A 26,442-nucleotide genomic window follows, 5' to 3' on the forward strand; every position below is an offset into this window, starting at 1 on the left:
TGGTATAAATGTTTGAAATAGGAGATTAAAAATTGAGAGTACAATGAAGTTTGTTTCCCACTATTTAATTGGGAAGTAGCTAAAATAATTCAACACTTTTCGTGATAAGAGCAGAATGTTTGAGAAAAATATTAGAAGTGAAATTTGTAAATTAGCATCCTTACTTCAACATATTAATAAACATTTTCAAGTCAGTCTGATTGGTTCGCCTGTCCAGGAAGAAAGATGAATATTTATTTCCTAGCTTTTCCTGCTTTTTGTTTTTAATTCGGTGATGCAAACGTGTTTTCCTGCACTTGTGACTAAGTGTTGCATTTCTGACATGTTACATGGGGGCTGTGCTAGTTCAAGAAGACAACGTTTATTAATGGAAGTGATTGAAGTTGGAAATATGGATACCCGTTTTTGTTAAATTCTTTATAATACTGTGAATATTTTTTATTTGTTTGTGGGATGACTCTTCGTGGGCGTCGCTAGTAAGGCCAGCATTTATTGCCCATCCCTAATTTTCCTCAAAGGTGGTAGTGAGCCGCCGCCTTGACCCGCTGCAGTCCGTGTGGACAACTGAGTGACTTGCTAGGCCATTTCAGAGGGCAGTTAAGAGTCAACCACATTGCTGTGGGACTGGAGTCACATGTAGGCAGACTTCCTTCCCTAACCGACATTAGTGAACCAGATGGGTTTTTACGACAATCCGATAGTTTCATGGTTACCATTACTGATACTAGCGCTTTATTCCAGATTTACTGAATTTAAATTCCCCTGCTGCTGTGGTGGGTTTTGAACTCGCATCTCTGGATCATTAGTCCAGGCCTCTGGATTACTAGCCCAGTGACATTAGTTACGGGAATGGTAGCGTAGTGATAAAGAACTACAGCACTTTATATTGGTTGGTTGTCTGGTTGCATAGTGATTAATAGTCTGATTACTTATGTGGACGTACAGCACGTCGGCGCCTTAGGAAAGCTGCTGCTTGTGCAGCCACTGCTATAATGACATCAGAACATAAGAAATAGGAGCAGGAGTCGGCCATTTGGCCCCTCGAGCCTGTTCCGCCATTCAATAAGATCATGGCTGATCTGGTCTTGGCCTCAACTCCACTTTCCTGCCCGCTCCCCATAACCCTTGACTCCCTTATCGTTCAAAAATCTGTCTACCTCCACCTTAAATATATTCAATGACCCAGCCTCCACAGCGCTCGAGCAGAGAATTCCAAAGATTCACAACCCTCTGAGAGAAGAAATTCCTCATCATGGTTTTAAATGGGCGACCCCTTATTCTGAAACTATGCCCCCTAGTTCTAGAGTCCCCCCACGAGGTGAAACATCCTCCCTGCATCTACCCTGTCGAGCCCCCTCAGAATCTTCTACGTTTCAATAAGATCACATCTCATTCTTCTAAACTCCAATGAGTATGGCCCAACCTTTCTTCATAAGACAACCCCTTCCTCTCAGGAATTAACCTAGTGAACCTTCTCTGAACTGCTTCCAATGCAAGTATAACCCTCCTTAAATAAGGAGACCAAAACTGTACACCGTACTACAGGTGTGGTCTCACCAAGACTTCCCTACTTTTATACTCCATCCCCTTTGCAATAAAGACCAACAGTCCATTTGCCTTCCTAATTACTTGCTGTACCTGCATGCTAACTTTGTGTTTCATGTACGAGGACCCCCAGATCCCTTTGTACTGCAGCATTCTGTAGTCTGTCTCCATTTAAATAATTTGCTTTTTTATTTTTCTTACCAAAGTGGATAACCTCACATTTTCCCACATTATACTCCATCTGCCAAATTTTTGCCCACTCACTTAACCTATCTATATCCCTTTGCAGACTCTGTGTCCTCCTCACAACTTGTGGCACGAGGGATGGGCTAATACTTTGAAAACTTTTAAAATTAATACAAATTGCACGAATAGATATGCCTCTTTCAGCTCACCTTGGGCTTTTGGCTTGTTATATTGATGCATAACCGTGTAACTGAGTGACATTTCTGAAGTGTTAACGCATTATTATACAGTTCTTTTATATCCTAATCATTTCTGACAAGTAATTTTTTTATTAAATAGTTTGTACATGCTGAACTAAAAGCTTTTAATTAATTCTACCATAAACAAACTTGTAGAATGGGCATGTAAATGACTAATTAATTTCAATATAGATAAGTGTGAGGTGGTGCATTTTGGTAGGAGGAATAAGGAGGCGACCCACTCCTTAGAAAATAAGAGTCTAAATGGGGTAGATGTGCCAAGGGATCTAGGGCTATAGATTCACAAATCATTAAAAGTAGCAATGCAGGTTAAGAAAGCCATAAAAGTGCAAATAAAGCACTGGGGTTCATTTCTAGAGGAATAGAATTCAAAAGCAGAAGTTATGTTAAACTTGTACAGAACCTTGTCTGATTGTCTCATCATTTGAGATGGTGGGGTGGCAATATGGCATTGCTGTATATCTGCTTTTAAGTTGTCATTGTAAAAGTTGTTTTAATATTTGCTCATTGACTAGAAGGTTGTGCTCAAAGGAGTTTGTGGCCTGCTCAGTACAAAAAAAATTAGAGGGAATATTGCTTCAGCGTGGTGTCTTTTCAAATCTACTTTATGTACACACATGTTATGAACCATTTTGTTACCCAGTGGTGGAAATCAAAAGTTAGCGATGCACTAGAAGGATTTTTCTCTTTGGTGCTGCTTAAACCAGCCACCAAGGAGGCGCTGAAGTGGTATAGGTTGACCTGCTTTCTACTATAAAGTAAAAACCTACTCTTCCCTGTGTGCCTGGACAACTGGCTCAGGGTCATGTTTATGTTGTGCCAATCTATGCATGGGTGCACTATGCCACAAATTTATTGTGCCATCTTAAGGTGGCCCAGTAGCACTGCATTCTCATCTAGCGATCCTCTTAGCACCAGACACACTGTGCTAAAGTCTTGTTGTATTAATGGAATGCATTCTGTTTCAGTTCAGTTACCAGAAGTATGGAATTTTGTTCTGGTTATATGGAGTTTAATACATTGAGTCTACTTGTTGCAATGGACTGTGGGCTGTACATGTTCTAAAGATCAGACAATTACAGCCTGCAATATCATAAAGCACCTTTGTTGCAGTGTCCAGTGAATAGTACTACAGAGATGCCAAGTCAGCCCACTTGGAACTGGAGTTCCAGTCCTACATAGTAATTTGTAGAAACCCAAAACTTAATGTTCTCTGAAAATATTTTCTTCTGAAATGATGGGCAGAAGCCTTTTTCCTTGTGGTGATCTTTCAACAAAGATGTATTCAAAGGATTTAGAGGTGTGATCAGGCATGTTCTATGAAGTTACGATAGCAAATTAAAAAATTAAAAAATGGAACACATCCCCTGATTTGTATTCTTGAATAGTGTGTTTTTAATTAACCTAAGTTGTCTTGGATGAAAGTAGGTTTCATTTCTTGGCATATGTCTCTCTATACAGACTGATTTTAATGTGTTTCCTCTTCAGGTTCGGGATCTCTCCATTGCCTATCTACTTGTGGGATTAACCTATATGTATGTTGCAGTGATGACATTTGCTGCATTTCCCTCCCCAGAACTATCCAAAGACTGTATCGAGCCGGTATGTAACTCTGAACTGCCTTTGTCGAATTTGACTTGTCTTTTTTCTACTATGTGAAGGGGAGGAACAAATGGAGACTGAATCTTGATAAAGTTGCAGTGTCTTATGACGATATATTCACCATAAGTGGGATTGAAGTTTCTGTGAGCTTTCACTGTGCTGTGAAAGAACACAAGGCTGTGATTTACATTTACATTTGCCATTATATCAGTGGAAGAGATTTTGAGAAAAGGCTATTGTTCCAGTAGATATACTCTCCATAACACCAAAATATCTAATACAAAAGCAAAATACTGCAGATGCTGGAAATATGAAATAGAAACAGAAAATGTTGGAAATACTCAGCAGGTCAGGCAGCATCTGTGGAGAGAGAAACAGAATTAACTTTTCAGGTCGATGACCTTTTGTCAGAACTCTGGTCATCAACCTGAAACGTTAACTCTGTTTCTCTCTCCACAGATGTTGCCTGACCTGCTGAGCATTTTCTGTTTCTAAACCAATATCTTTGGCCATTGGTGAATCATTCCAAGCATTCCACTTTGAAGGAGGGAAGTGTGGTTGAGGTGTCAAAGGCTGCAGAGAGGGTGAGGAGGGATAACTCCTGCTCAGTCAGGGAATGTTCATGACTGTGATTAGGCCAGTTTCAGTGCTCATGGGAGGGGCAGAAACCTGATTGGAGGGATTCAAAAGGCAGTTGCTCGGCAGAGGGGCATGGCGACAACATATTCAAGAACATTGGAGAGGAAAGGGCAGTTGAAGATGGGATGGTCGTTTGGTCAAATGTGGGTTCTTGAGAAGGCAATGGTTTTGAAAATGAAAGAAAGGAACTTGCATTTTTACAGTGCTTTTCACTTCCTTAAGACGTCCCAAAGTGTTGACGCTGTTGCAGGCAAATGTGGCAGCCGATTTGTGCACAGCAAGATCCCATAAATCAACAGCCAATCTGTTTTAGTGGTGTTCGTTTAGAGCAAAATGTTGTCCAGAGCACGGAGAACTCCCATTCTCCTCTTCGAATAGTGCCTGGGAATCTTTTGTGCCCACCTGAGAGTTGATTCTCGACTTGGTTTGACATCTGACTCAAAAGACAGCACCTCTGGCAATGCAGCACTCTATTTTTATATATGTTAATTCTCGAAGTGGGCATTGCTTGCAAGGCCAGCACTTATTGCTCATCCCTAATTGCCCTTGAGAAGGTGGTGGTGAACCGCTGCAGTCCGTGTGGTGAAGGTGATCCCACAGTGCTGTTAAGGAGGGAGCTCAAGGATTTTGACCCAGCAACTATGAAGGAATGGCGATTATATTTCCAAGTCAGGATGATGTGTGACTTGGAGGGGAACTTGGAGGTGGTGGTGTTCCGATGTGCCTGCTGCCCTTGTCCTTCTAGGTGGTAAAGGTCGTGAGTTTGGGAGGTGCTATTGAAGGAGCCTTGGCGAGTTGCTGCAGTGCATCTTGTAGGTGGTACACACTGCAGACACAGTGCGTCGGTGGTGGAGGGAGTGAATGCTTAAGGTGGTGGATGGGGTGTCAATCAAGCGTGCATTATTCCCTGAGTACATAAGAACATAAGAAATAAGAGTAGGCCATTTGGCGTTTCAAGCCTGCTCCGCCATTCAATAAGATCATGGCTGATCTTCTACCGCATCTCCACTTTCCTGAACTATCCCCATATCCCTTGATTCCCATAATATTCAAAAATCTATCAATCTCTGTCTTGAATATATTCAATGACTGAGCCTCTACAGCTCTCTTGGGTAGAGAATTCCAAAGATTCACCACCCTCTGTGAGTGAAGAAATTTCTCCTCATCTCAGTCCTAAATGGCCGACCCCTTATTCTGAGACTGTGACCCCTGGTTCTAGACTCCCCAGCCAGGGGAAACATCCTCCCTGCATCTACCCTGTCCAGCCCTGTAAGAATTTTGTATGTTTCAATGAGATCACCTCTCATACTTCTAAACTCTAGAGAATATAGGCCTAGTCTACTCAATCTGTCCTCGTAAGACAATTCCCCCATCCCAGGAACCAGTCTGGTGAACCTTTGTTGCACTCCCTCTATGACAAGTATATCCTTCCTTCGAGGAGGAGACCAAAACTGTACACAATACTCCAGGGCCCTATATAATTGCAGTACGACAACTTTACTCTTATACGCAAATCCTCTTGTAATAAAGGCCAACATACCATTTGCTTTCCTAATTGCTTGCTGTACCTGCATGTTAACTTTCAGTGATTCGTGTACAAGGATACCCAGGTCCCTCCTGAACGTCAACATTTTCTAATGTCTCACCATTTTAAATGCACTGAAGTGTCAGCCTAGATTATGTTCTCAATTCCTGAGTGGGATTTGAATCCATAACCTTCTGACTCTGAAGCAAGTGCTGCCACTGGCAGGTGTTTCTTGGGAATGAGTGAGAGTGAGGCCTATTAAAGCTTGATGTGGTCCAGCCAGATCTGGTGATGGATGGCTCAGCCGGTTGTATGCTAGATATGCTCAAGTCTGCAACCCTTGGACTTGAGGGAGTGAAGATGTGAGGCAGACCAGGGGGAATGACAGATGGCAGATGGTGACGGTTTGGCTGGGGACAAGGGCATCAAGGCTGGGTGTGGTTGAGCAATTACAGTTAGAGGTATTGTGGGAAATGTAGGGCCAAAAACTAGGCAGTTGGGAGTTTGAAAGTACAATTGTAAGTGATTTGAAGATTTTTTTTCAGGGGCAGATGCAAAGGGAAGTGGGGTTGGAAGGAGCAGGAAATTCAGAAAAATTCTCCTTACACACCTAATCTCTCCACGTCCCTAACAGAAGATTGTCCAATATGTCTTTGAAGCTGGTGTTTAACTAGGATGGGAATGACCATTTGTTAGCACTCCTAGTGAAAAGTAATAGATATGTTTAATCTATTGGTAATGTATTTAAAAAGCTGTTTCTGCCAGTATTGGATATATGCTATTTGTTTGTGTTGTGTTGTAGCATGCAGTAGGTTTATATGTGATGTCCTTTTAGTTTGGCCTTTATTTTCTCTCTCTCCCTGAAGATGATTATTCCCTTTAGTACCCCACCCAAGTGACCACTTTTTTTCAGTGTCATCTGGCCATACAGGGAGAAGGGGCATTTCTTTCTTTTCACCCAATATCCTCACGTGTGCATTTGTAGCACAAGTTGCTGCCTAGTGAATAAGAGCAGGAACTGTGGCTCTTTGTTTTTGCTCCCAAGCCCCAATCCAAGGAGCTACGGTTGATTGTCTGAGATTGGCTCAGCAATTGAATGTGGGACGTTCCTGGTTTGTATGGATCAGCTGTTCAGAGCTTTTTTCATGGAAAAATTCAATGAATTTAGTCTAAATCCACCTGAAGCCCCAATAATTCCAACAGGTTAAATAAATTTAGTAAAGAGATGCCTGCAGCAGGAAGAGAAACAACAGCCTTCAGTCCTCCTCCACTCCCCTGCCCCCTTGCATGACTCCTACCTGATTGAAAATGCCTGTCTTTGTTCTTGGCCATTTCTAACCAGCTGATACTGATTCTTCCAATTTTACTGGCATTTAACCCTTGCCGCATAGCTACCACTGCTGGCATTCTCAGGCTGGTTGGCTGCTCTCTTTAACATCTCATCCAAAAGATGGCACCTCTGACAATGCAGCACCCTCTCTCAATATTGTGCAAGTGTTAACCTCTTATGTGCTCAAGTCCTGGCTTGACCCCGCAACCTTCTGACTTGGACAACAATGAACCAAACTAACACTTGGAACCACAAATCCACACGTGTGAGATAAAGAACCGAGAAACATAAGGACAGGAAACCGTTTTGGTTCTTTACAGCCATAGATTAACTTGTTGTTTGAATCAAGCTACCCATGATGACCTGTTTCCAAAATCTAATAAGGTGGTGTGTTGCTTCTATTAAGGATGAAGATTGGTATGATTAAACTTTTTGGGGGAGTGGTATTTTCTTTGCAGCTGAAGGTGAATGGAATGCTCCAGCTTGACATGACATAACTTGCAGTTTTCAATGAAAACCCACTAATCAGCATTGCTGGCTGTAATTTGTTATCTTTGCATTAATCTAAGAAAAGGGACCAAATTGCCCAATATTTATCTGAGGTTGCCATAATGTCTTTTGGTGTTCAAACATCTTTAAAGAGGCTTTATCCACACTTTTTGTAGGGAGGTCTTTGGCTTTACATTCCATCGAAATACATCTTTGAGCGGTTGCCGAAAAAATAGCGGAGGAACTTGGTTTTTTATTCTGACGAGCGATTTGCTGTAAAATGCAGGATGCAAATCCCTACTCGGTGAATCAGCATTCCAAACTTTCTGGAATTCCTGTCTTCCATCTCACGCAATGGGTTGATTTTGCACCTTTACCTTGGAAAAGGGCGCAAGTTAAACCAGAAACCTGTCACCTACCTGAGGCGCAAGAAAATCCAGTTTAGCATGTTCCCGGCTACAAGACGCATTGGCCCCGATTTTAAACTGGGGGAATCGGGTATGGTGCACGTGAGCCCCGAAGCAGGCGGTACACCCGGGGTGTCTGGGAGCGTGAAGACCCAGCCGATCTCCAGGACCGGGCTTCATTTGCATTGATTTTCCTGGCGTTCTGGCTGAACCCGACCAGTGGGAGTGGTAGTTCAGTGGCAGGAGGCCGTAGCCAGGGGGGCCCCATGGGAACGGTCCTCAGTTGAGGGCGACAGGCTCAAGAGGCAATCTTGGGGAGGCGAATGGAAATGGGAAACTTGAAATTAAGTTTGTCAAACTTAGCTGCTGGGTCCCTTCTGGCCCACCATCCCCCTCTCAACAGTTCTGGCCTCTGTGGAAGCTGTCACTGCTCCCTCCCCCACTCCGGCCTCGGAGACTGAAATTGCAGATTGGGTCTGATGGTATTATTGGGACCCAATTTGCATATTTAAAGCTTCCTTCCTGCGGGCGTCCCACACACTTGCTCAAAGCAGCAGGTTAAGATTGGGACATGGCAGAAAGGCAGCGAGATCACGGGGTAAGTGACGGCCTTACAATATGCTAACGAGGCCCTGCTGTTAAGACCAGCCCAGCCTTGTCTGGTATTTCAGCCTCCCTGGCTCCCCGTTAATATCATGGCCTTTATTTCTGTAACAATTTGTTAATCTCTTTTCCAGAACTTTCTGGACAACCTGCCGAGCGGTGATATCATGGCCTTTGTTTCCAGAATCTTCCTGCTGTTTCAGATGACGACTGTTTATCCATTGCTGGGCTACCTGATTCGAGCACAACTACTCGGCCAGTTGTTTGGAAAAGTGTATCCCAGGTGTGACTAGAATCAGTTTTTTTTTCCCCCCAGCTTCTTCAACCATTTCACCAGCCAGTTTATACTGTTCAGAAATTTTCCAAGTTGGGTGTTGTAAGACTGTTTCTGAAAGTTGCCTGTCACCTGACCAGATAATAGCCAGATCGTTTGTTCCAAGTACTACGCCGCAGACTTCAATCTGGTGGCAGCATTGGAAAACGAATTGCTGCCATGTTTGCTGTGTACACTGCTGATTTTTAAGTTCAATGCCCTAGTAATGTAGCCCTCTCTTCAGCTCCAATCCTACTCCAGTAATGTGGCTAAACTATGCTTTTTGACTCCTGACCTGAGGACATGGTTGCAGGAAAGTATTAAAAAGAAAGATTGGAGGGGAAAAAAAGCCAAAATTATAGCATTTTGGAAATTAGGAAGGTATGGATGAAGAAAGGCAGGATAAAAAGCAGGAATGAAATTAAAAATTACTTCACAGTAGTGGGAGAGGGAAAATGAATGAGTACCACTAATGGCTACCAGAAATAAAATGCATGGATTTTTGTTACCTCTGTCAAAAAGCCCTCTGAACCAAAAGGGAGGGGGTGAGGTATGCTTTTTGTCATAGCTGGCATCAGTACCACTCCATTAGCTCAAAATGTGAATAGTGCTGCCAGGTTTTAACTACAACCAGATACCCTCCAACATGTCTTCTGCGCCAGTTAGGAGAGTGAAGGCTGAGCGTCTGATGTTTCCCATGGTCATCAGGTAAGGCAGCCCCACAGTGGGCCACCAGGAGGAGCAGCTGTGCGGCGGGACAGGTCTTTGTTTGACTAGAGTCCCTGCTGCCCTGAAATGCAATACCCCACAGCCAACTGATCCAGCTTAGAACTGACAGCTACCCAGTGAAGCTAAACTAACCAGCACTGTACTGCCACCATACCCCTTCAATTGTATCTAGTTTCCAGTTGTTTTACTAAATGTTTCTCTTCACAGCTTTGTGCACGTGTTCATCCTAAACATTGTGGTTGTGTGTAGTGGCATCCTTGTGGCAAGGCTTTACCCCAATATAGGCGCCATCATAAGGTATTTGTGGACCTATTTTTAGTGTTTAAATTTAATTATATCAAAAGAAGTTCAATAAAGCTGTTGAAACTTCAGTGATGTAGAGTACTATTTCAAGTGTTGATTTAAATATTAGTTATTACATGTGTTGAGGCTATGGAAATATTTTTCATATTTCCACACTGTCTCAATCATTTAACTGTGGCACTGGGACTTTTCTAGTAGGCCTATGCCACCACAATTAAATTCCAATCCTTCAGACTCCTGTCAGCTAAAAGTGAAAGCATCCCAGCTCCAAGTATAACTTGTTTCAATGATGAGTCAGATATAATGGTTATTTATTAATAGTTAGACTATGACTCCGTATGGAAAAAATCATTGGCCCATGTATGAAAATGAATTATTTAACTGCTTCAATTCTTAAAGCTGAATATTGTTTTATTGCTTTATTCCTGTCCTTCGAATCACCTTTATGAAATTGAAAATCTAAGTTTTCACATTGATTTAATTAGTATTGAGGTGCTTTCTGTACTGAGTCTTCATTTAAAATGTAAATGTTCAGATTCCATACAGAACAATAGACAGATATAATGAATACTTTGATAGCTTTCTACAACTAAGCAGAACATCCCTGTGATCTGTTCTGTAGAAATGTATTTGTGTCTGATGATCTGCCCTTTCCCAACCCTAACCCAGCTTTCTAGGTTACCACTGAAAAATATAATGTGACCATTTTCTTATTTTTAAACTCATTGAATTGATAAATGCTAACGTCTTGATACCGTAATTCAATCAGGCAAGTCATGATTTATTTTGCTCTACCATTTTGATTAAACAAAGTGATTTTGACAAATGTTGGTTCAATTATCTAAAAGTATTTGAGCCAATGGAATACTAAATGGTGTTTAGCTTCACAGCTGAATAATTACCCAGTTTCAAATTCCAGGATTACCTGAGACTTGAAAACTGGATACTATTAGTTGGCCATCCATCCTTCTGTCCTTCCTCTACCCATAATTAGGTGCACTGACCTCTGGTGCATCATTTTACTTCGGGATGGTGGAGATTTGTACAACGTGTAGCATTGCTCCCTGCTGGCGGACTACATGACAAAAACAAAAATCTGAGGAGATTATATTTTTGTAACTCATTCTGTGTTTTTCTTTAACGCAGGTATTCAGGAGCAACATGCGGCCTTGCCTTTGTATTTGTTTACCCATCTCTTATTTACATGATAGCACTCCACCGCAGAGGACAGCTGAGTTGGCCATCTGCGGTCTTCCATAGTTCTCTCCTCGTGCTTGGTGTGGCTAATCTCATTGCACAGTTCTTGATATGAGACCAGCCAAAAGAAATACCAAATTTTAAGATGACTCATTAACCAAATTACGTACTGTTCTTGGAGAAGAATTGTAAAGTTCTATGTACTGTTCTCTTGTATGCTGACACTTGCTATCTTAAGTGGGACGATCAACTGTTAATCACTGCTTGCACCCAGAGGCTTGTGAAATTTCCCCCAGTTTTTATAAACCATTCCAAAAATTGCCCTGTCAGTGATTTGGCATGGGAGTAGAGGCCAAATATTGTGCTTGCTCTTTCATTGGATTTGCACCTTAAATCCACAGTCAGTAAGTTGCTTATATGGTGTTTCTTCATCCTGTGGATGGAAGTTGGGGGTCTATTGAATACATGTATTAAATCAAATAATACACAAGATACAAGCACATGTCAAGACTGCTTTTTGAATGGAAATCTAGTTGGATACCTTTGTGTTTTTTAAGCCTGAGAGCTTTTGGAAGGAAAAATAATCACATTTTGGAGACTACATGTGGCAGGCAGGGGAGAAGTTTCTGAAATATTTCATTGGATCAGCTACCCTTTGTCACTACATGTGGCTGGTTACTGCATCGTAAAGAGTAGAAATACTGTTTATGATGTATTTGGCTGGAATGGTTTGCGAAGACTTGGTCTATTGGTTTAAAGTAGACTTGTATGCAAATACACAAGAATGAGAAGGTTCAAGCAACAACTGCCTCTAATGTGTGAACACCTAAATCCATGTACAAGTTAGTTTGATAGGCTGTCCTCAAAATGATCATTTTGGCGGTCTGAATTAGTGTTGGTGGAACCCTTCACTTGTGCTCAATTTTATAGCACTAGATTGTTCCCACTTTGGCTGAAAGTGTTAGCGTGACTAATATTTAGAAACTTTAGTAGTTCTGGAACATGCTATCAATTTGCTTACATGATGGCTGTATGTAAATGTAACATTTTCAAATGTTCTACTTTAACTGAATTGTTTCAGTAATTTGAACAATCCAGCTAACTTGAACACAGTGCACAAATCTGCATCATGACCTAATGAAGTTGACGTCATTCAAAGGAGCAAAAGTCTAAAACATTGAGTCACAAGCTTTGGAACAAACTGTGCAAGCTAGATGTTGAGTTTATTGAGGAGTTTGCACTTTAGCTGATTATGCTAGTTGCTGGCACCAAAACAAAGTTGAATTCCTTGTGCTGCAGTTTTGTGTAGCTTTATTGGTAAAACTTTCAAATTGGCAAACTGATTAGAACTGTAGACTGAAGGTACATCAATATAAAATACAATGGAAGCAGTAATTCGCATTATGGGTTGTATTAATGATGCAGCATATGTATGTTCTGTTTGGGGGTTTTTTCAAATAGTAATCATTTTGTAATGTAGCACCATGAAAATGGTAGGACACATTGTTGATATTTCTTCCACTCCTGAATTCCTGATCTCGGCTGCACCACTATGTGGAAGTGACGTGTTGTTGCTGGACTCTTCCCCATGAGGAGTATTTCCTTGGCAATGCTCAGACAGCTCTTTGTGGCAGGCCAAGGAGCAGCTCAACTACACTGATGATGTGTGGCTGGGGAAACCAGGAGGGAAACAATTGTAGGTCAAATACCCAAAAGTTCTGTTACAGTTTCATCACCTATTGTTTTTCTTGAATGGGATATGGTGTAATCTTAATTTGTTATAGCTGAGTTAAACCAATGGATAGGTTTCAACTTTGGATAAATTTTACTGGAAATATTTAATAATCTCATTCAATGGTAAACTGGACATTTTGCATGACATTGTAATGCCCATAAAAATATTCGGTACCAGATTAACAGATACCATGTACTTCAATTGCTGTTTTGCACAAGGCTTTTTACCATCTTGTCAATTGTTTTTTTTCATTTTCCTCTGGTGCAGTGCACTTGAGTCTAGATTGATTTATAAATCTATTATGCTTGATTATATGTTAATAAATAAATAAATTGCTGGTTTAAATGGTTCATGTTCGGTCAATAAAAATTGTCAGACTTAAACTTGTTTTTCCAAAGTATATCATAAAATATCTCTGCAATACTGAATGATTGATTGTTAATGTATCCCAAAACTGTGTAGCAGTACAGCAAGGTAAACCAGCAATATAGTATTCTAATGAGTATTTCTAAGTATGAGATGATTATGTTCCTGGAATAATGAGCATAATATTGCAGTCTAATATAATGCCATTGTATATGGGGCTATTTGTACACGTCACCCACGACTTTTAGGAAGCTATTTTTCGTGCTTCTGGTGCACGGAGGAGATCTCTCTAATTCTGGGCACCAAGAGCAAGTAGACCTTGAATATGGGTTTTTGCTATACTTTACCCTGACTCTTGAGTGCACAATTAAGCAACTGACTCTAGGAATACAGTTGCACAGAAAACAGTGTAAGTACTTAACACAATGACTGGACTGCAGGGTGAAATCCTTCAAGCAAACAGCTGTCCTCTGTTCAGTAATGCTATATGACTGGAAATTGATGAAAACCCATAGGCCCATGAGTATATGCCATCCTATAATGTGATGCAAATTAACATTAAACTGACAATCTTGCCCATCTGTCTGTTTGACTGGGATATAAAAGATGCCATGGCACTATTCAGAGATGAGCAGGACGTTCTCCTGGTAGCCAAGCCAACATTCATTCCTCACAACAGCACCAAAAACAAATTAACTGGTCATTCATCACATTTGCAGTTTGTGGGACCTTAACACTGTGCAAACGGCTGTGTTGCGCACATAACCGCAAGGACATCCGCATCACCCGTGCCATGACAGGAGCTGACAACTGCTAGACAGACCACTGCCTAATCCACTCTGTCATCTCCATCAATGTAGCTCCAAAACAGCGGCGGCAAGAGAAACAATGCCGCAGGAAAATCAATGCTGGAGCACTCAAAGATCCCGCTAAGAAAGCCCTATTCAGCCGGCGCCTCACAATCAACTTGACGAGTCCCAGTGATGCAGAGGCAGAGTGTCCACAGCGCCTGGTCTGCACTCAAGGCCTCCATAATCAGCACCTGTGAAGAGGCACTCGGTCACTCAACCAGGAAACACCAAGACTGGTTCGACAAGAACGACCAGGAGATCCAGGAGCTAATAAGCTGCAAGCGCAAGGCATTCCTGCTCTGGAAACAGCAACACAACTCGAGAGCAAGAAAGCAGCTGTACAGACGCCTGAAGGCCGACGTCCAACAAAAAACTCGCAACCTAAAGAACAGGTGGTGGGTGGAGAAAGCACAGGAGATCCAGCAGCCAGCCGACAACCACGACGTTCGTGGATTCTTTAGCGCAGTCAAGACCGCCTATGGCTCAAGCACCCAAGATCCTACCCCACTGTGGGCCAAGAACGGAGAGGTACTCATCAAGGACAGGGAGTCAGTCAGTGCCCGCTGGAAGGAGCACTTCGAAGATCTCCTTAACCGAGACTCTGTCTTTGACGAGAGTGTCCTCAACTCCATCCCGCAGCATGCTACCCAACACCATCTCAGCACAACCCCAGCCTGGCATAAGGTTAAAAAGGCCATCTGACAACTGAAGAACAACAAGGCCTCGGGAGCAGATGGAATCCCTGCTGAGGCGCTAAAGCATAACTGAGAAGCACTAGCACGAATTCATGAACTAATTTCTCTTATCTGGAAAGAGGAGAGCATGCCAGGGGATCTGAGATGTCGTAATTGTGATCATTTTCAAGAAAGGTGACCAGTCTGATTGCGGTAATTACAGAGGAGTTTCCCTGCTGTCTGCCACAGGGAAAGTAATCGCAAGAAACCTCCTCAATCGCCTTCTCCCAGTGGCTGAAGAGTTCCTCCCAGAGTCTCTATGCAGATTCTGCCCACTAAGGGGCACAATGGACATGATCTTCATCGCGCGCCAATTACAAGAGAAATGCAGGGAACAGCGCCAACCGCTGTACATGGCTGCCTTTGACCTCAAAGGCCTCCGACACAGTCAATCATGAGGGATTATGGAGTGTCCTCAAATTCGGCTGCCCTCAAGTTTGTTACCATCCTCTGCCTGCTTCACTACGACATGCAAGCCGTGATCCTGACCAATGGTTCCACCACAGACCCAATTCATGTATGGACCGGGGTCAAGCAAGGCTGTGTCATCGCACCAACGCTCTTCTTGATCTTCCTTGCGGCAATGCTCCATCTCACCCTCTAAGCTCCCCACTGGAGTGGAGCTAATTTACAGAACAAAGGGGAAACTGTTCAGCCTCCATCACCTCCAGTCCAGATCCAAGGTCGTCCCTTCCTCTGTCGTCTAACTACAGTATGCAGACGACGCTTGCGTCTGCGCACACTTGGAGGTCGAACTCCAAACCATCATTAACACCTTCACCAAAGCGTAAGAGCATAGGCCTTACACTAAACATCTGTAAGACAAAGGTCCTCCACCAACCTGCTCCGCCACACAGTACCCCCCCCCCCCCCCCGGATTATCAAAATCCATGACGAGGCCTTGGACAACATGGACCACTTTCCATACCTCGGGAGCCTACTGTCAACAAGGGCAGACGTCAATGACTAAGTCCGACACTGCCTTCAGTGTGCCAGTGCAGCCTTTGGTTGTCTGAGGAAGAGAGTGAAGACCAGGACCTCAAACCCGGCACCAAGCTCATGGTCTACAGAGCAGTGGTAATACTCGCCCTCCTGTATGCCTCAGAGACATGGACCATGTACAGCATGCACCTCAAAGCACTGGAGAGGTACCACCAACGCTGCCTCCGCAAGATCCTGCAAATCCATTGGCAGGATAGGCGCACCAACGTCAGTGTTCTCACTCAGGCCAGTATCGAAGCTTTGACCACGCTCGATCCGCTCCGATGGACGGATCACATCGTCCGCATGCCTGATACGAGACTCCCAAAACAAGCGCTCTACTCGGAGCTCCGACACGGCAAGAGAGCCCCAGGCAGGCAGAGGAAACTCTTCAAGGACACCCTCAGCCTACTTGAAAAAGTGCAACATCCCCACCGACACCCGAGAATCCTTGGCCCAAGACCGTACAAAGTGGAGAAGCATCCGGGAAGGCGCCGAAAACCTCGAGTCTCTTCGCCGGGAGCAAGCGGAAGCCAAGCGCAAACAGCGGAAGGTGCGCACGTCAACCCAAGCACCCCACCCACCGTCTGCCCCACCTGTGACAGAGACTGTAGGTCCTGCATTGGACTCAGCAGTCACCTGAGAACTCATTTTTAATGTGGAAGCAAGTCATCTTCGGTTCCGAGGGACTGCCTAAGAAGAAGAAGAAATGGCTGTGTTGAGCACATAACTGACTGCATTTCTAAAGTCATTTATTGGTTGTGAAATGCTTTACATCAGAGGATGTAATAGTGTTGTATAATTTTCTTCCTCCTTCCCATCCCCCGGCCAACATCTACAGTCAAGAATAATCGGTGAATTCGGGTGTCTTTCTATTGCTTAGTGAAATGAATAACTGATGGTTTACTCTTGAGCAATAGTGTTTAGCATTGAGGAGAAGCAGAATGTGGATTTTGTTTTTAACCTTTTATCATTGCTGAAGGTGTAACCCACAAATGGAGCAGAGTCCATAATTGTATCTTTTTTTATGACTCCTCCCTAATGCATCTTTATAACCTGCGTATTTTATGGCCCCTAACAAACATTTTATGGATCTAATTGTACTTATTCATTAACGAAGTATTTGAAAAACTGTACAAAACTAACATGACTCAATTTGAAGTTTGATTTTACAACAATGGAAAATTCAGATCAGTACTTTTTAAAATTTAGATGACTATTAGATAATATCCCAGGGCCACTCCCTTCCAACTGTACCACTGTGCCGCCACCCCTGGTGGGTCTGCCCTGCCGGTGGGACAGGACATACCCAGGGATGGTGATGTTGGCTTATAGGTATGATTCGGAGTATGACTAAATCAGGCTGCTGTTTGACTAGTCTGCGAGACAGCTCTCTCAATGTTGGCACAAGTCCCCAGATGTTAGTGAGGAGGACTTTGCGGGATTGACTGGGCTGGGTGTGCCTTCATGTCAGAATCCGATGCCTGATGATACAACTGAATGGCTTGCTAGGCCATTTCAGAGGGCAGTTGAGTCAACCAGATTGCTGTGGGTCTGGAGTCATATAGGCCAGACCAGATAAGGACATTAGTGAACCAGTTGGGTTTTTACTATCTGATAGCTTCATAGTTATCATTACTGATGCTAGCTTTTTATTGCAGCCGTAGGAAAATGTTGGATGGCAGTGATCCAGATCATCCAGTGGGTGACATCAAAACAGCACATTGCAGTGAAGGGCTTAAACATATTAATGTTTTTCAGCCTAAAAAAGTATCGCGAATATTTCTGGAACAAAAAAAATCAATTGAACTACATTGCACTTTCAAATTGCTTCAATACTTTTGCAGAGGAGTAGATTATTAAAATTTGAATTCTCTATAGTTACTTGATTAATCACGAGAGGTTATGCACTTTAAACACTATTTGGAATGTTTCAAAATTACTTTAACTGTAAAATTGAAGGAGTTGAAAGAAATGAAACTGTATTTGCTTGATTTTTTTTCTGAAGGTTGTTTTCCAACTTCAAAAACAAAAGGGAATTATGGAAGGTAGCTGTGAGTAATGGATGTAATTTATTCCCAGGGTTCAAATGATCACTTGCAATATGATCCGAGAGTAAAGTTTGAGTGGTCTATAGATCTTATCTGAATCCATTTTGACTGCTGTTTAGTAGGTTATTTTTGTACAGATGATCTGTTTACTGCTGACTATCAATTCCATCATTTTATATAGAATTGGAGTAAGATTAATAGGTCTATATTCGCCTGTGTTTTGTCGCTCTTTCTGAATATGGGTGCCATGATGGTCTGTTTCCAATCTACTGGGACCTCTCCCATTGAGTCCATTGGCTCCCACATAATTGTAGGTTATCTCTTTTTAGTTTCAACACTTTGGGATAAATACCATCTATTTTGGGGATTTATTTGTGTTGAGCCCTTTTAGCCATTTGGAGGGCATGCTGCTCATGTGTTCCCTTGTGAATACTTAGTGTTCATTTGGAATATTTACTATTTTGTGCTTATCCTCAATTTTGAGCTTGTTTCCATTTTTTATGATTTTCACCCCTACTCTGCCGTCTTGCAGATGTGGAACTGATTTTTTTTACTGTTACGCTTGACCTCGGCTGCTATTCTTTCTAGATCTCTTTGTGCCTCTGATCACCCTTTTAACATGTTTCTGCATTCTTTTTGTATTCATCCCAGTGATTCCTTCCCCTTTCTCCCTGCATAATTTGTAGAGGCTATTTTTCTCCCAAGTTGTTGATCCATTTTAAGTTCATGTCATGTTTCCTGTGCTTCTTTGGGGAATGTATTTGTCCTGCATACTCAGCACTACATCTTTTAAAGGTGGTTCTCTTTAATTCTACTGAAGTGTAGTCAAACAACCTCCCCCCCCCCCCCCCCCATATAATTGCTTTAGTTGTGCCTCATTTTACTGATTATAGCCCTTTTAAAATCATTGGGTTCCTTGCTCCTCATTTTGGGTCCCAGATCATGCTGTGGTCATGCTCCCCTATGGGTGCTATGACTTCCATTTTATGTATGTTTTCAGGTCATGCATTCATTTGCTGTAGTGCGACCTTGCTGTGTGCACATTGGCTGCTGTATTTCCCTACCTAACAACAGTGATTACACTTCAAAAGTTATCCATTGGCTGCAAAGCACTTTGGGAAATCCTGAAAATATGATCAGGCACTATATAAAAACAAGTTATTTCTTTCTTCACCTGTGTTCAGAATATCCCTGTCTGTTTTTATCATCTGCCTCTGACCTACTCTTGTAGCCATGACATTTATATGGTTGGTCCAGTTGCATTTCTTGTTGGAGATGGTCATTGCTTGGCACTTGTGCAGCACAACTGCTACTTGTCTGGATGTTGTGGATTTTCTAGAACTACTCTGATCCTGCATGCTTTATAATATGCTACCTTATGATATAGAAAAATATTATTTTAAAAGTATGATGGCTGATGGCAGAAACTGTTTTTTCTTTAGTGTGTTTCATCACAAGGTGTTGCTTACTGTAGACAAGGGCGTGATCTTGACTCCTCAAAATAACATTGCGAGGGCGTAGTCTAGGTCCTTTCTATTTACACCTGAATTTGAAAGGCTGTTACATCAGGCAAACTGGTCGACATTAGCAGTGGTTTGGTTACATATTTTGATTTAGGTTTTGGAGGACTGTCTTCTAATCTGGTCGGCCAATTCATCAATGAATCGACCAGCGTTTTCCCCTCCCACTGACCTTCCCTTCCCTGCAGGCTTGAGGCTATCAAAAAATTGCAAAATGCATTTGCTTTGTTCCTCGCGTGTATATAAGCTAATATACAAATCTATGACGTATGTTTTGTTGCATTTGCCTCAAACTAGTGCATTGAGTTTTTTTTGTATTGCAGCAATGAGTGGATTAGCATTCCTCTATTTCCTCAGGCTGGACTTGTACTGCCGGTGTTGGTGCTGACGTGTGGTGGTGGTAGGCGGTGCTTTGGTTAAGCAACCTTTTGTTGGCGGCCCCGGGGAATAGGCCGGCCCGGCTTGTCCTCTTGTCCCGCAGCCTTGAATTGTGTTGCCATTGTTACTGTCCGCGGGTCAGGGTTCCAAGTCTCTTCTGTTAACGCCGACTCGGGGGCTCGGTGCAGACCGGGAGAAGAGACGAGATTTTTTTTTTGGTTTTGGGGGGGGGGGGAGGGAGGGGGAAGAGTTTGCACCGTGTCTGTCGGTGATGTGTAAATTTATCGAGAATAATCACATGTATATCTCGAGCTACAGGTTCCTTACTCTGCTGTGAAAGAGAGCGAGCGAGCCTGTGTCGGCCATTAGTTCCCCCCCCCCTCACTCTCCAGCAGTTATCACGGATTAACTTGTATGGACTGCTGCCAGACGTCCTTTTAAACCCGCGCTCCCTCCTCCCACACACGCAGCCAAAGCGCGATCGTGCCGCAGACAAAACCAAGCAAAGTTCAAACACTTTGTAGAAAGCGAGCTGGCTGTGCAGAGAGCGACCGTCACCCCTTCAACAACACTCGAGGAGAGCAGGAGGAAGATGTTTGACAGGCAGAGAGTCCCTTTTATTTGTTTGGATATAATATGCGTTCTACTGGGTAAGTATAAGATGTATATTTTAATGTATTGGCTGCCCTGCACTACGCTTTCTGTTTTATATTTTTGTATATTGGGTGCGACTGCACATGATTCTATTTTAATATTAACTAACTCGTCCTACGATGTGTATTTTCATTGCTCTCGGTTACTGGTGATGTTTTGCTTATCTGAGCTCTCTGAATGCGGTAAATGGAGACTAGGTGGAGGGTGAAGGATGGATGCGATCTGATCAGAGGGGTAAACACTAAACAGTACGAGCTTGTTCTACACTCGACTTCTCTGCAAGAACAAAATCTTACTTTAACATGATAAAGTGTTGCTGGCAAAAAGAAGTATTAGCTGGATAGGTTTGCGAATTGCACTCCCCACCCCCATCACAAGGGGAACCGGTCTGTTAATGTGATCCAGGCGGTCTCCGCAGTCAGTCACTTACTCCGTGTCAGTTCTTGGCCAGCCTTGCTGTTGACGAGTGCAGCTTTTTCCTTTTATTCTCTCTCCAGTTTTTTCTGCTTCCTGCTTCTCACTTCCCAGCTACAGGGCAAAACTGTCATGATTATATTCGGACTTCAAAGGAGGAAGATTTAAATTTATACAAAAAGCAAAATACTGCGTATGCTGGAAACCTGAAATAAAAACAAAATGCTGGAAACGCTCAGCAGGTCAGGCAGCATATGTGGAGAGAGAAACCGAGTGAACGTTTCGGGTCGATAATCTTTCGTCAGAACTCATTAAATTAATTATTTAATTCTCCAAATTGGATTTTAAAACTTATTAGCCGACCTATCCAGAGAAACAGTGGACCTCGATTGTGATTTGCTAAAACAAGAAATGTTGCTAAACAAGGGATAAATGTAATTACATATATTAGACCTAGATTATTTACATTGAACCAAAGCCGTCATCAGTCCAGTAATATTAACGGCTGTTTTTAAATCCCTGAAGGACAACAGTTTTAGATACAGTAACCAATTAGCAAACAATTCAGTGGGCTTTGCTCTTCCAACGGCAAAAAAGGCTTTCATCAAATCAGACTGAGTTTCACATATGGTAACATTTTCAGTTACTAGAAACAAGTTTTAAGCTCCTTATTCAGTAGTCTGTTCAAACCTTTTATATCTGCTAACTATTATTTTACCACCTGCTCTGGATCTGAGAATTGGACATGTGGAGAGCTGTTTTTATTCACAGTTAACTTTAGAAGGAAATGATATAATGGCACAGACAAAGGTTGGTTCAGAGGAGGTCATTTGTTGACAGTCCAAAATTACAGCAATGAAGTTGAAAGTAATAGAAAGTGCTTGTTATTGAGCCTGGATGCTTCCTGGTATGACTCATCCACTCAATAGAAATTCAAAGTGCATATTGTAAGATGGTGCATATAATGCAGTGGGGCAGCAATGCATTCTGTCAGACTAATAGGATATGGGTTTATCTCTGTGTGATCCCCACATTGAGTGTCTGATTACAGCTTTCTCATTGCAGAAGGCATCACCTGATGCCAGGCACTTCAAGTATGGGAGAGTAACCACTGGGAGGAGCGAAGTGCTTCTGCATACGTCCTAGCAGTTGGTCACTGAGCAGCATGGGTGCAGGTTTTGGAGCTGGTCACCATCCTACACTCTTAGCCAAGGCAGAGTGTGACCAAGACAGGGGGCGGGAAAAATGCAAAAGTGAAAAAGTCACCCCGTCCTGAAAAATAACAAGAATAAATTATGGTTTCATTTTAAGTTTGTAAAATATTGGAGCTAGTGGAGTTTGTTGCTATATTACTTTATATAGAAAGTGTTATTTGACCCATCAGACACATTATTTGTAAAAAAAAAAGGCCATTGCACTCTTCCATGAACACAGCACATTATATCGCCTGAGAGAAGGTTCTGCAACATTCTTTCCTAAATAGTAAATTGTGCTAAACTCCAAAATATCTGTCCAACCTTCTAAATTGACCAGTTGATTTCCTTTTAGTAGAATAATTCTAGCGGTGCAAGACCCATTGTGTTCTACACAACATTCAATCACCTCTGTTAGTACTTATTGTTATAACCATTGATCCTCATCTTAACTAGATATTCTACCAGCCCAATGTGTTACACAACAAAACCTACCAATTTGTGTGTTGATTATCAGTTTATAAAACATCAAATGTCACTATCTCCATGAAATTGAATTCATGTCTGCTCTGGAGACGCCCTGCTGCACTAATTGTAGATTTTGCTTCTACAATTGTTGTAGTCTATAGCATAGCAATTAGCTCCTGCAGTGGATATATTTAGTCAGGACTGACTCTCTCCACCCATTTGTGTTGCTGTAAGGATAGCTTAAATGAGAACTTTGACAAATAGTGGAAGTGAGGTTTCTTTCTTTCTTTCTTTCTTTCTTTGTTATGATCAATGTGCTATTCTTTGTGGAACTGTGATTGAAGTCTGCCAATGTATTTCTATTTGTATGTTGTCAGCCAACCAAACACACAGGCCACTTGATGGTGAACACTGCCCATAAATCAGTTCTGACGGCCGCAGAACTGTCTTTGTTCGTCAAAGAAAGCGGCAAAGCTTTTTGGGGGAAACTATCCCAGCATATCTTCCACTTTCACTCAGATAAAATATTTCATTAGCTGTAATTGTCACTACCAGCAAACTTTTTATTTTAACTGAACTGAATCTATATAAGGCTGATTCTTTGCTAGAGTGACAGAAATGAAGCCTAAATACTGAACTGTTCAGGCATTGAGTTGCAAAGCTTGCTAGCAGCATGTTGCTGGATTGAATTACGTGATTGCATTATTCATCGTCAATTTGCATGTCAGTTGGTGCTCCATTCAAACCCTGTATCAAGCTAATGAAATCATGTACAAGGTGCTGCTTGTGTTATTTGGTTACTGAATTGAAATAAAGTGTCTTTATGCTAGAGGGCATTTTAGTAATGACGATGCTAGTTTTGATAGAATTTAGTTTAAATACTCCTTCAGGGTTGTGATATAAAATTAGGGTTTTTCTTTTTTAAAAAAAGAAAAAAATGTTTCAAATGATGTGGGGATTTCCAACGTGTCCGAACCAGTTTTCTCTTTTTAGGGAGGGGTTAAACATTAGGCGAAAGCATTCCAGAACATTAAAAAACTGCAATCCTGATTATCATAGCATCAACATAGGTAGGAAAAAAAAACGAGTGACCTGAGAAAAAGATAATTTTAAGCTTTTGTTTTGACCTTCCACACAGTGAAATGACTTTAATCCCACTTGGGCATTGAGTGCTGTCATTTTCTAAATCTTTATAGTTTATACTGTTTACTGAGGGAGAAAAGCCTCCAACAGTTGGGGTAACACTAGTTTTATACAGCTCTATGCCTACAGAGTGAAGGTGGATCAGCTAGCATAGTACATAAAGCAAGATATAAATGTTCGCAAACTTGCATTTATATGCTTTATTCATTGAATCTCGGTATACACTGGTCTTAAAGGTTAAAACACATTCCATTAAGTCCAATGTGTTCTGCTTTCAAAACAAATGAAATTCTCTGCAAAAAAAAAAAAAATAGCAAAGGTGGTGGCACACCACCCTTTATTCATAGTCACAATGCGAAGGAGAAAATATTTTTTAGGGAAAATTGGTTTTATCTTATTGCCATTAATAAAAATTCTTAATATAGAATAAAAGCATTACATTTACAATACATTGAGAAAATTAGTATTGCACTTGTGCAATTTTCCCCTATACGATAGCAAGCTATGTATGGAGAAAACATGAGAACTGAGCCTGTTCCACTATTGACCAGAAACTTAACTGGACCAGCCACATAAATACCATGGCAACAAGAGCAGGTCAGAGGCTAGGTATTCTGCAGCAAGTGTCTCACCTCCTGACTCCTGAAAGCCTTTCCACCATCTACAAGGCACAAGTAAGGAGTGTGATGGAATACTCTCCACTTGCCTGGATGAGTGCAGCTCCAACAACATTCAAGAAGCTCGACACCATCCAGGACAAAGCAGCCCGCTTGATTAGCACCCCATCCACCACCTTAAACATTCACTCCCTCCACCACCGGCATACCATGGCTGCAGTGTGTACCATCTACAAGATACACTGCAGCAGCTCGTCAAGGCTTCTTCGCAGCACCTCCCAAACCTGCGACCTTTACCACCTACAAGGGCAGCAAGCGAATGGGAACGCCACCACCTCCAAGTTCCCCTCCAAGACACACGCCATCCTGACTTGGAAGTATATTGCTGATCCTTCATTGTCGCTGGGTTATAATCCTGGAACTCTCTCCCCAACAGCACTGTGGGAGTACTTTCACCACACGGACTGCAGTGGTTCAAGATGGCAGCTCACCACCACCTTCTCAAGGCCAATTGGGGATGGGCAATAAATGCTGGCATTGCCAGCGATGCCCAGATCCCATGAACGAATTAAAAAAAATTAACCTGGTTAGGAAATTGGCTGAGTGGCAGGAGACAGTGGGATAATGGGCAGGTACTCAAAGTGGCAGGATGTGATGAGTGGTATCCCACAGGGGTGCCTCAACTATTCACTTTATTAATGACTTGGATGATGGGATAGAGGGGCACATATCCATTGAACTGTGCGGGGACATCACAGTTGAGATTGATCTCGTCTCCTCCTGATGTTCACACAGGCATTCTTTAAACAGAACACACTGGATTGCGATCTGGAGCCAGAACTGTGATGTACACATCAATAAAGAAACTCTGGATTTAGCAGTGGGTTTATAGTTTTAAGCACTAATGTTTTATGAATCCTGGTTGAATGGTTAAATATGTTAAAATCATTAACAACACTAGGAAATATTGGCATTTTGGTAAAGCTTCCTGATACTAATATAGATTAGTGTGTAAACATATCTGGGGCTTGAGAGGGATGGGCAGAAAGGCTTGGAGGCCAGTGTTGGTGGTCTTGGAGCTGGTTTTTGTAAGTGTTAATTTGTAATATAGTTTTTGTTTAATTCTTGACGCTCCACTTTAGGCTACAATTTTGAAATAAGAACTTAATCAGATTGTGGTGGTTGTAACTGGTAACCCACATGCAAGATACTTACCAAACTAACTTATCTGCTTTATTGTGCAATATGAACTAGGCAGCATAGGAATAATACATTGGCCCAAAAGTTCCTGCAACAGCGTAACTGGCAAGTTCTGCCAAAATTTATGCCAATCCTACCGTTGGCAACTTGTGCCAAAATTTCCTGAGAATCCCAATCACCTATGTCGGAATGTGAAAAAACGATGTAAAACAATCCGGGCCTGAGGAAAGCCTAGAATGTATGCCTTTTAAAGTCCCTCTTTATGTATGAATATTATTAGGCACACTGTGTTTCAGAACATGCAGTCGTGGAAGTTTTCAGTTGTTAATGTAATTTATTCTTCTGCCATAAAAATGCATTCAGAAGTTCAGAAAATACACTTAGTGAAACCTGTATAAACAAACACCCCAAAAAACCCGACTCCTGCAATATCCAGGTGAAAATCAGGAAGACTGAACCAATTTGTTTTGACCCTTGCCATACACTCTGTTCTTTTGTTGCTGACTTCACCCTCCTCCCCAGCCACTCGTTCAGGTTGAACCAGACCATACAAAACTTCTGTGTTCAACTCTGAACTGATCTTCAAACCCACATCCTATCCATCACCAAGACTGCTCACTTCCACATCCACAATATGGCCACTGAATCCCCCTCTAGATTTCTCCATTGTTCTCCTGGCAGTCTCTTCCCCCCCCCCCCCTCCACCCACTCCATAAACCTAGCTTGTGGGAATGTGATTTAATTTAAATTTCATAAGTGAAATTGCACAACTTAAAGAAGCTGAATGCTGAACTAGCTACTGATGGCTGTAAAGCAGGAATATGTAGGTCTGTTCTGGATTAAGGAGCCTTACTGGAGATCACTGATAAGCCAATTATAGTCTTAAATTGTTCTCAAACATATGCTGATCCTTGCAGTTGGGGGAACCTGGAAGAGCGTTTTACCACTGCAGATGATAACCTGTTTTTTCCCCCAAACAAGCTAAATTATTAATCTGGCAAAATAATTG

The 26,442-nt window shown here is 42.2% G+C and overlaps 2 protein-coding genes across 7 annotated transcripts in view; both read left to right on the forward strand.

Annotated features, from left to right (window-relative positions):
- Window positions 1–13,246, forward strand: part of slc38a9 (solute carrier family 38 member 9) — a 68,341-nt gene extending 55,095 nt beyond the window's left edge. For all 4 annotated transcript variants that reach the window (XM_085972096.1, XM_085972068.1, XM_085972078.1 and 1 more), the window contains 4 exons: window positions 3,480–3,593; window positions 8,721–8,869; window positions 9,836–9,925; window positions 11,078–13,246. In XM_085972096.1, the coding sequence (XP_085828222.1) occupies window positions 3,480–3,593; window positions 8,721–8,869; window positions 9,836–9,925; window positions 11,078–11,243 (519 nt within the window). In that variant the 3' untranslated portion in view covers window positions 11,244–13,246. The remainder of the gene's footprint in view (window positions 1–3,479; window positions 3,594–8,720; window positions 8,870–9,835; window positions 9,926–11,077) is intronic.
- Window positions 13,247–19,773: 6,527 nt separating this feature from the next.
- plpp1a (phospholipid phosphatase 1a) overlaps window positions 19,774–26,442 on the forward strand; it is a 139,905-nt gene continuing 133,236 nt past the window's right edge. For 2 of the 3 annotated variants that reach the window (XM_085972156.1, XM_085972127.1), the window contains exon 1: window positions 19,782–20,394. Coding sequence is in view for 2 of the 3 variants with exons in the window: in XM_085972127.1 (XP_085828253.1) it covers window positions 20,337–20,394 (58 nt within the window). In the remaining variant the exon portion in view is untranslated. Of the gene's footprint in view, window positions 20,395–26,442 lie in introns of all 3 variants that reach the window. The other variant, XM_085972116.1, reaches the window with a different exon arrangement.

This window comes from Somniosus microcephalus, chromosome 2 (genome assembly GCF_052327205.1).
Source record: "Somniosus microcephalus isolate GS21.2 chromosome 2, FLI_Smic_1.0, whole genome shotgun sequence".
Taxonomy (NCBI): Eukaryota; Metazoa; Chordata; class Chondrichthyes; order Squaliformes; family Somniosidae; genus Somniosus; species Somniosus microcephalus.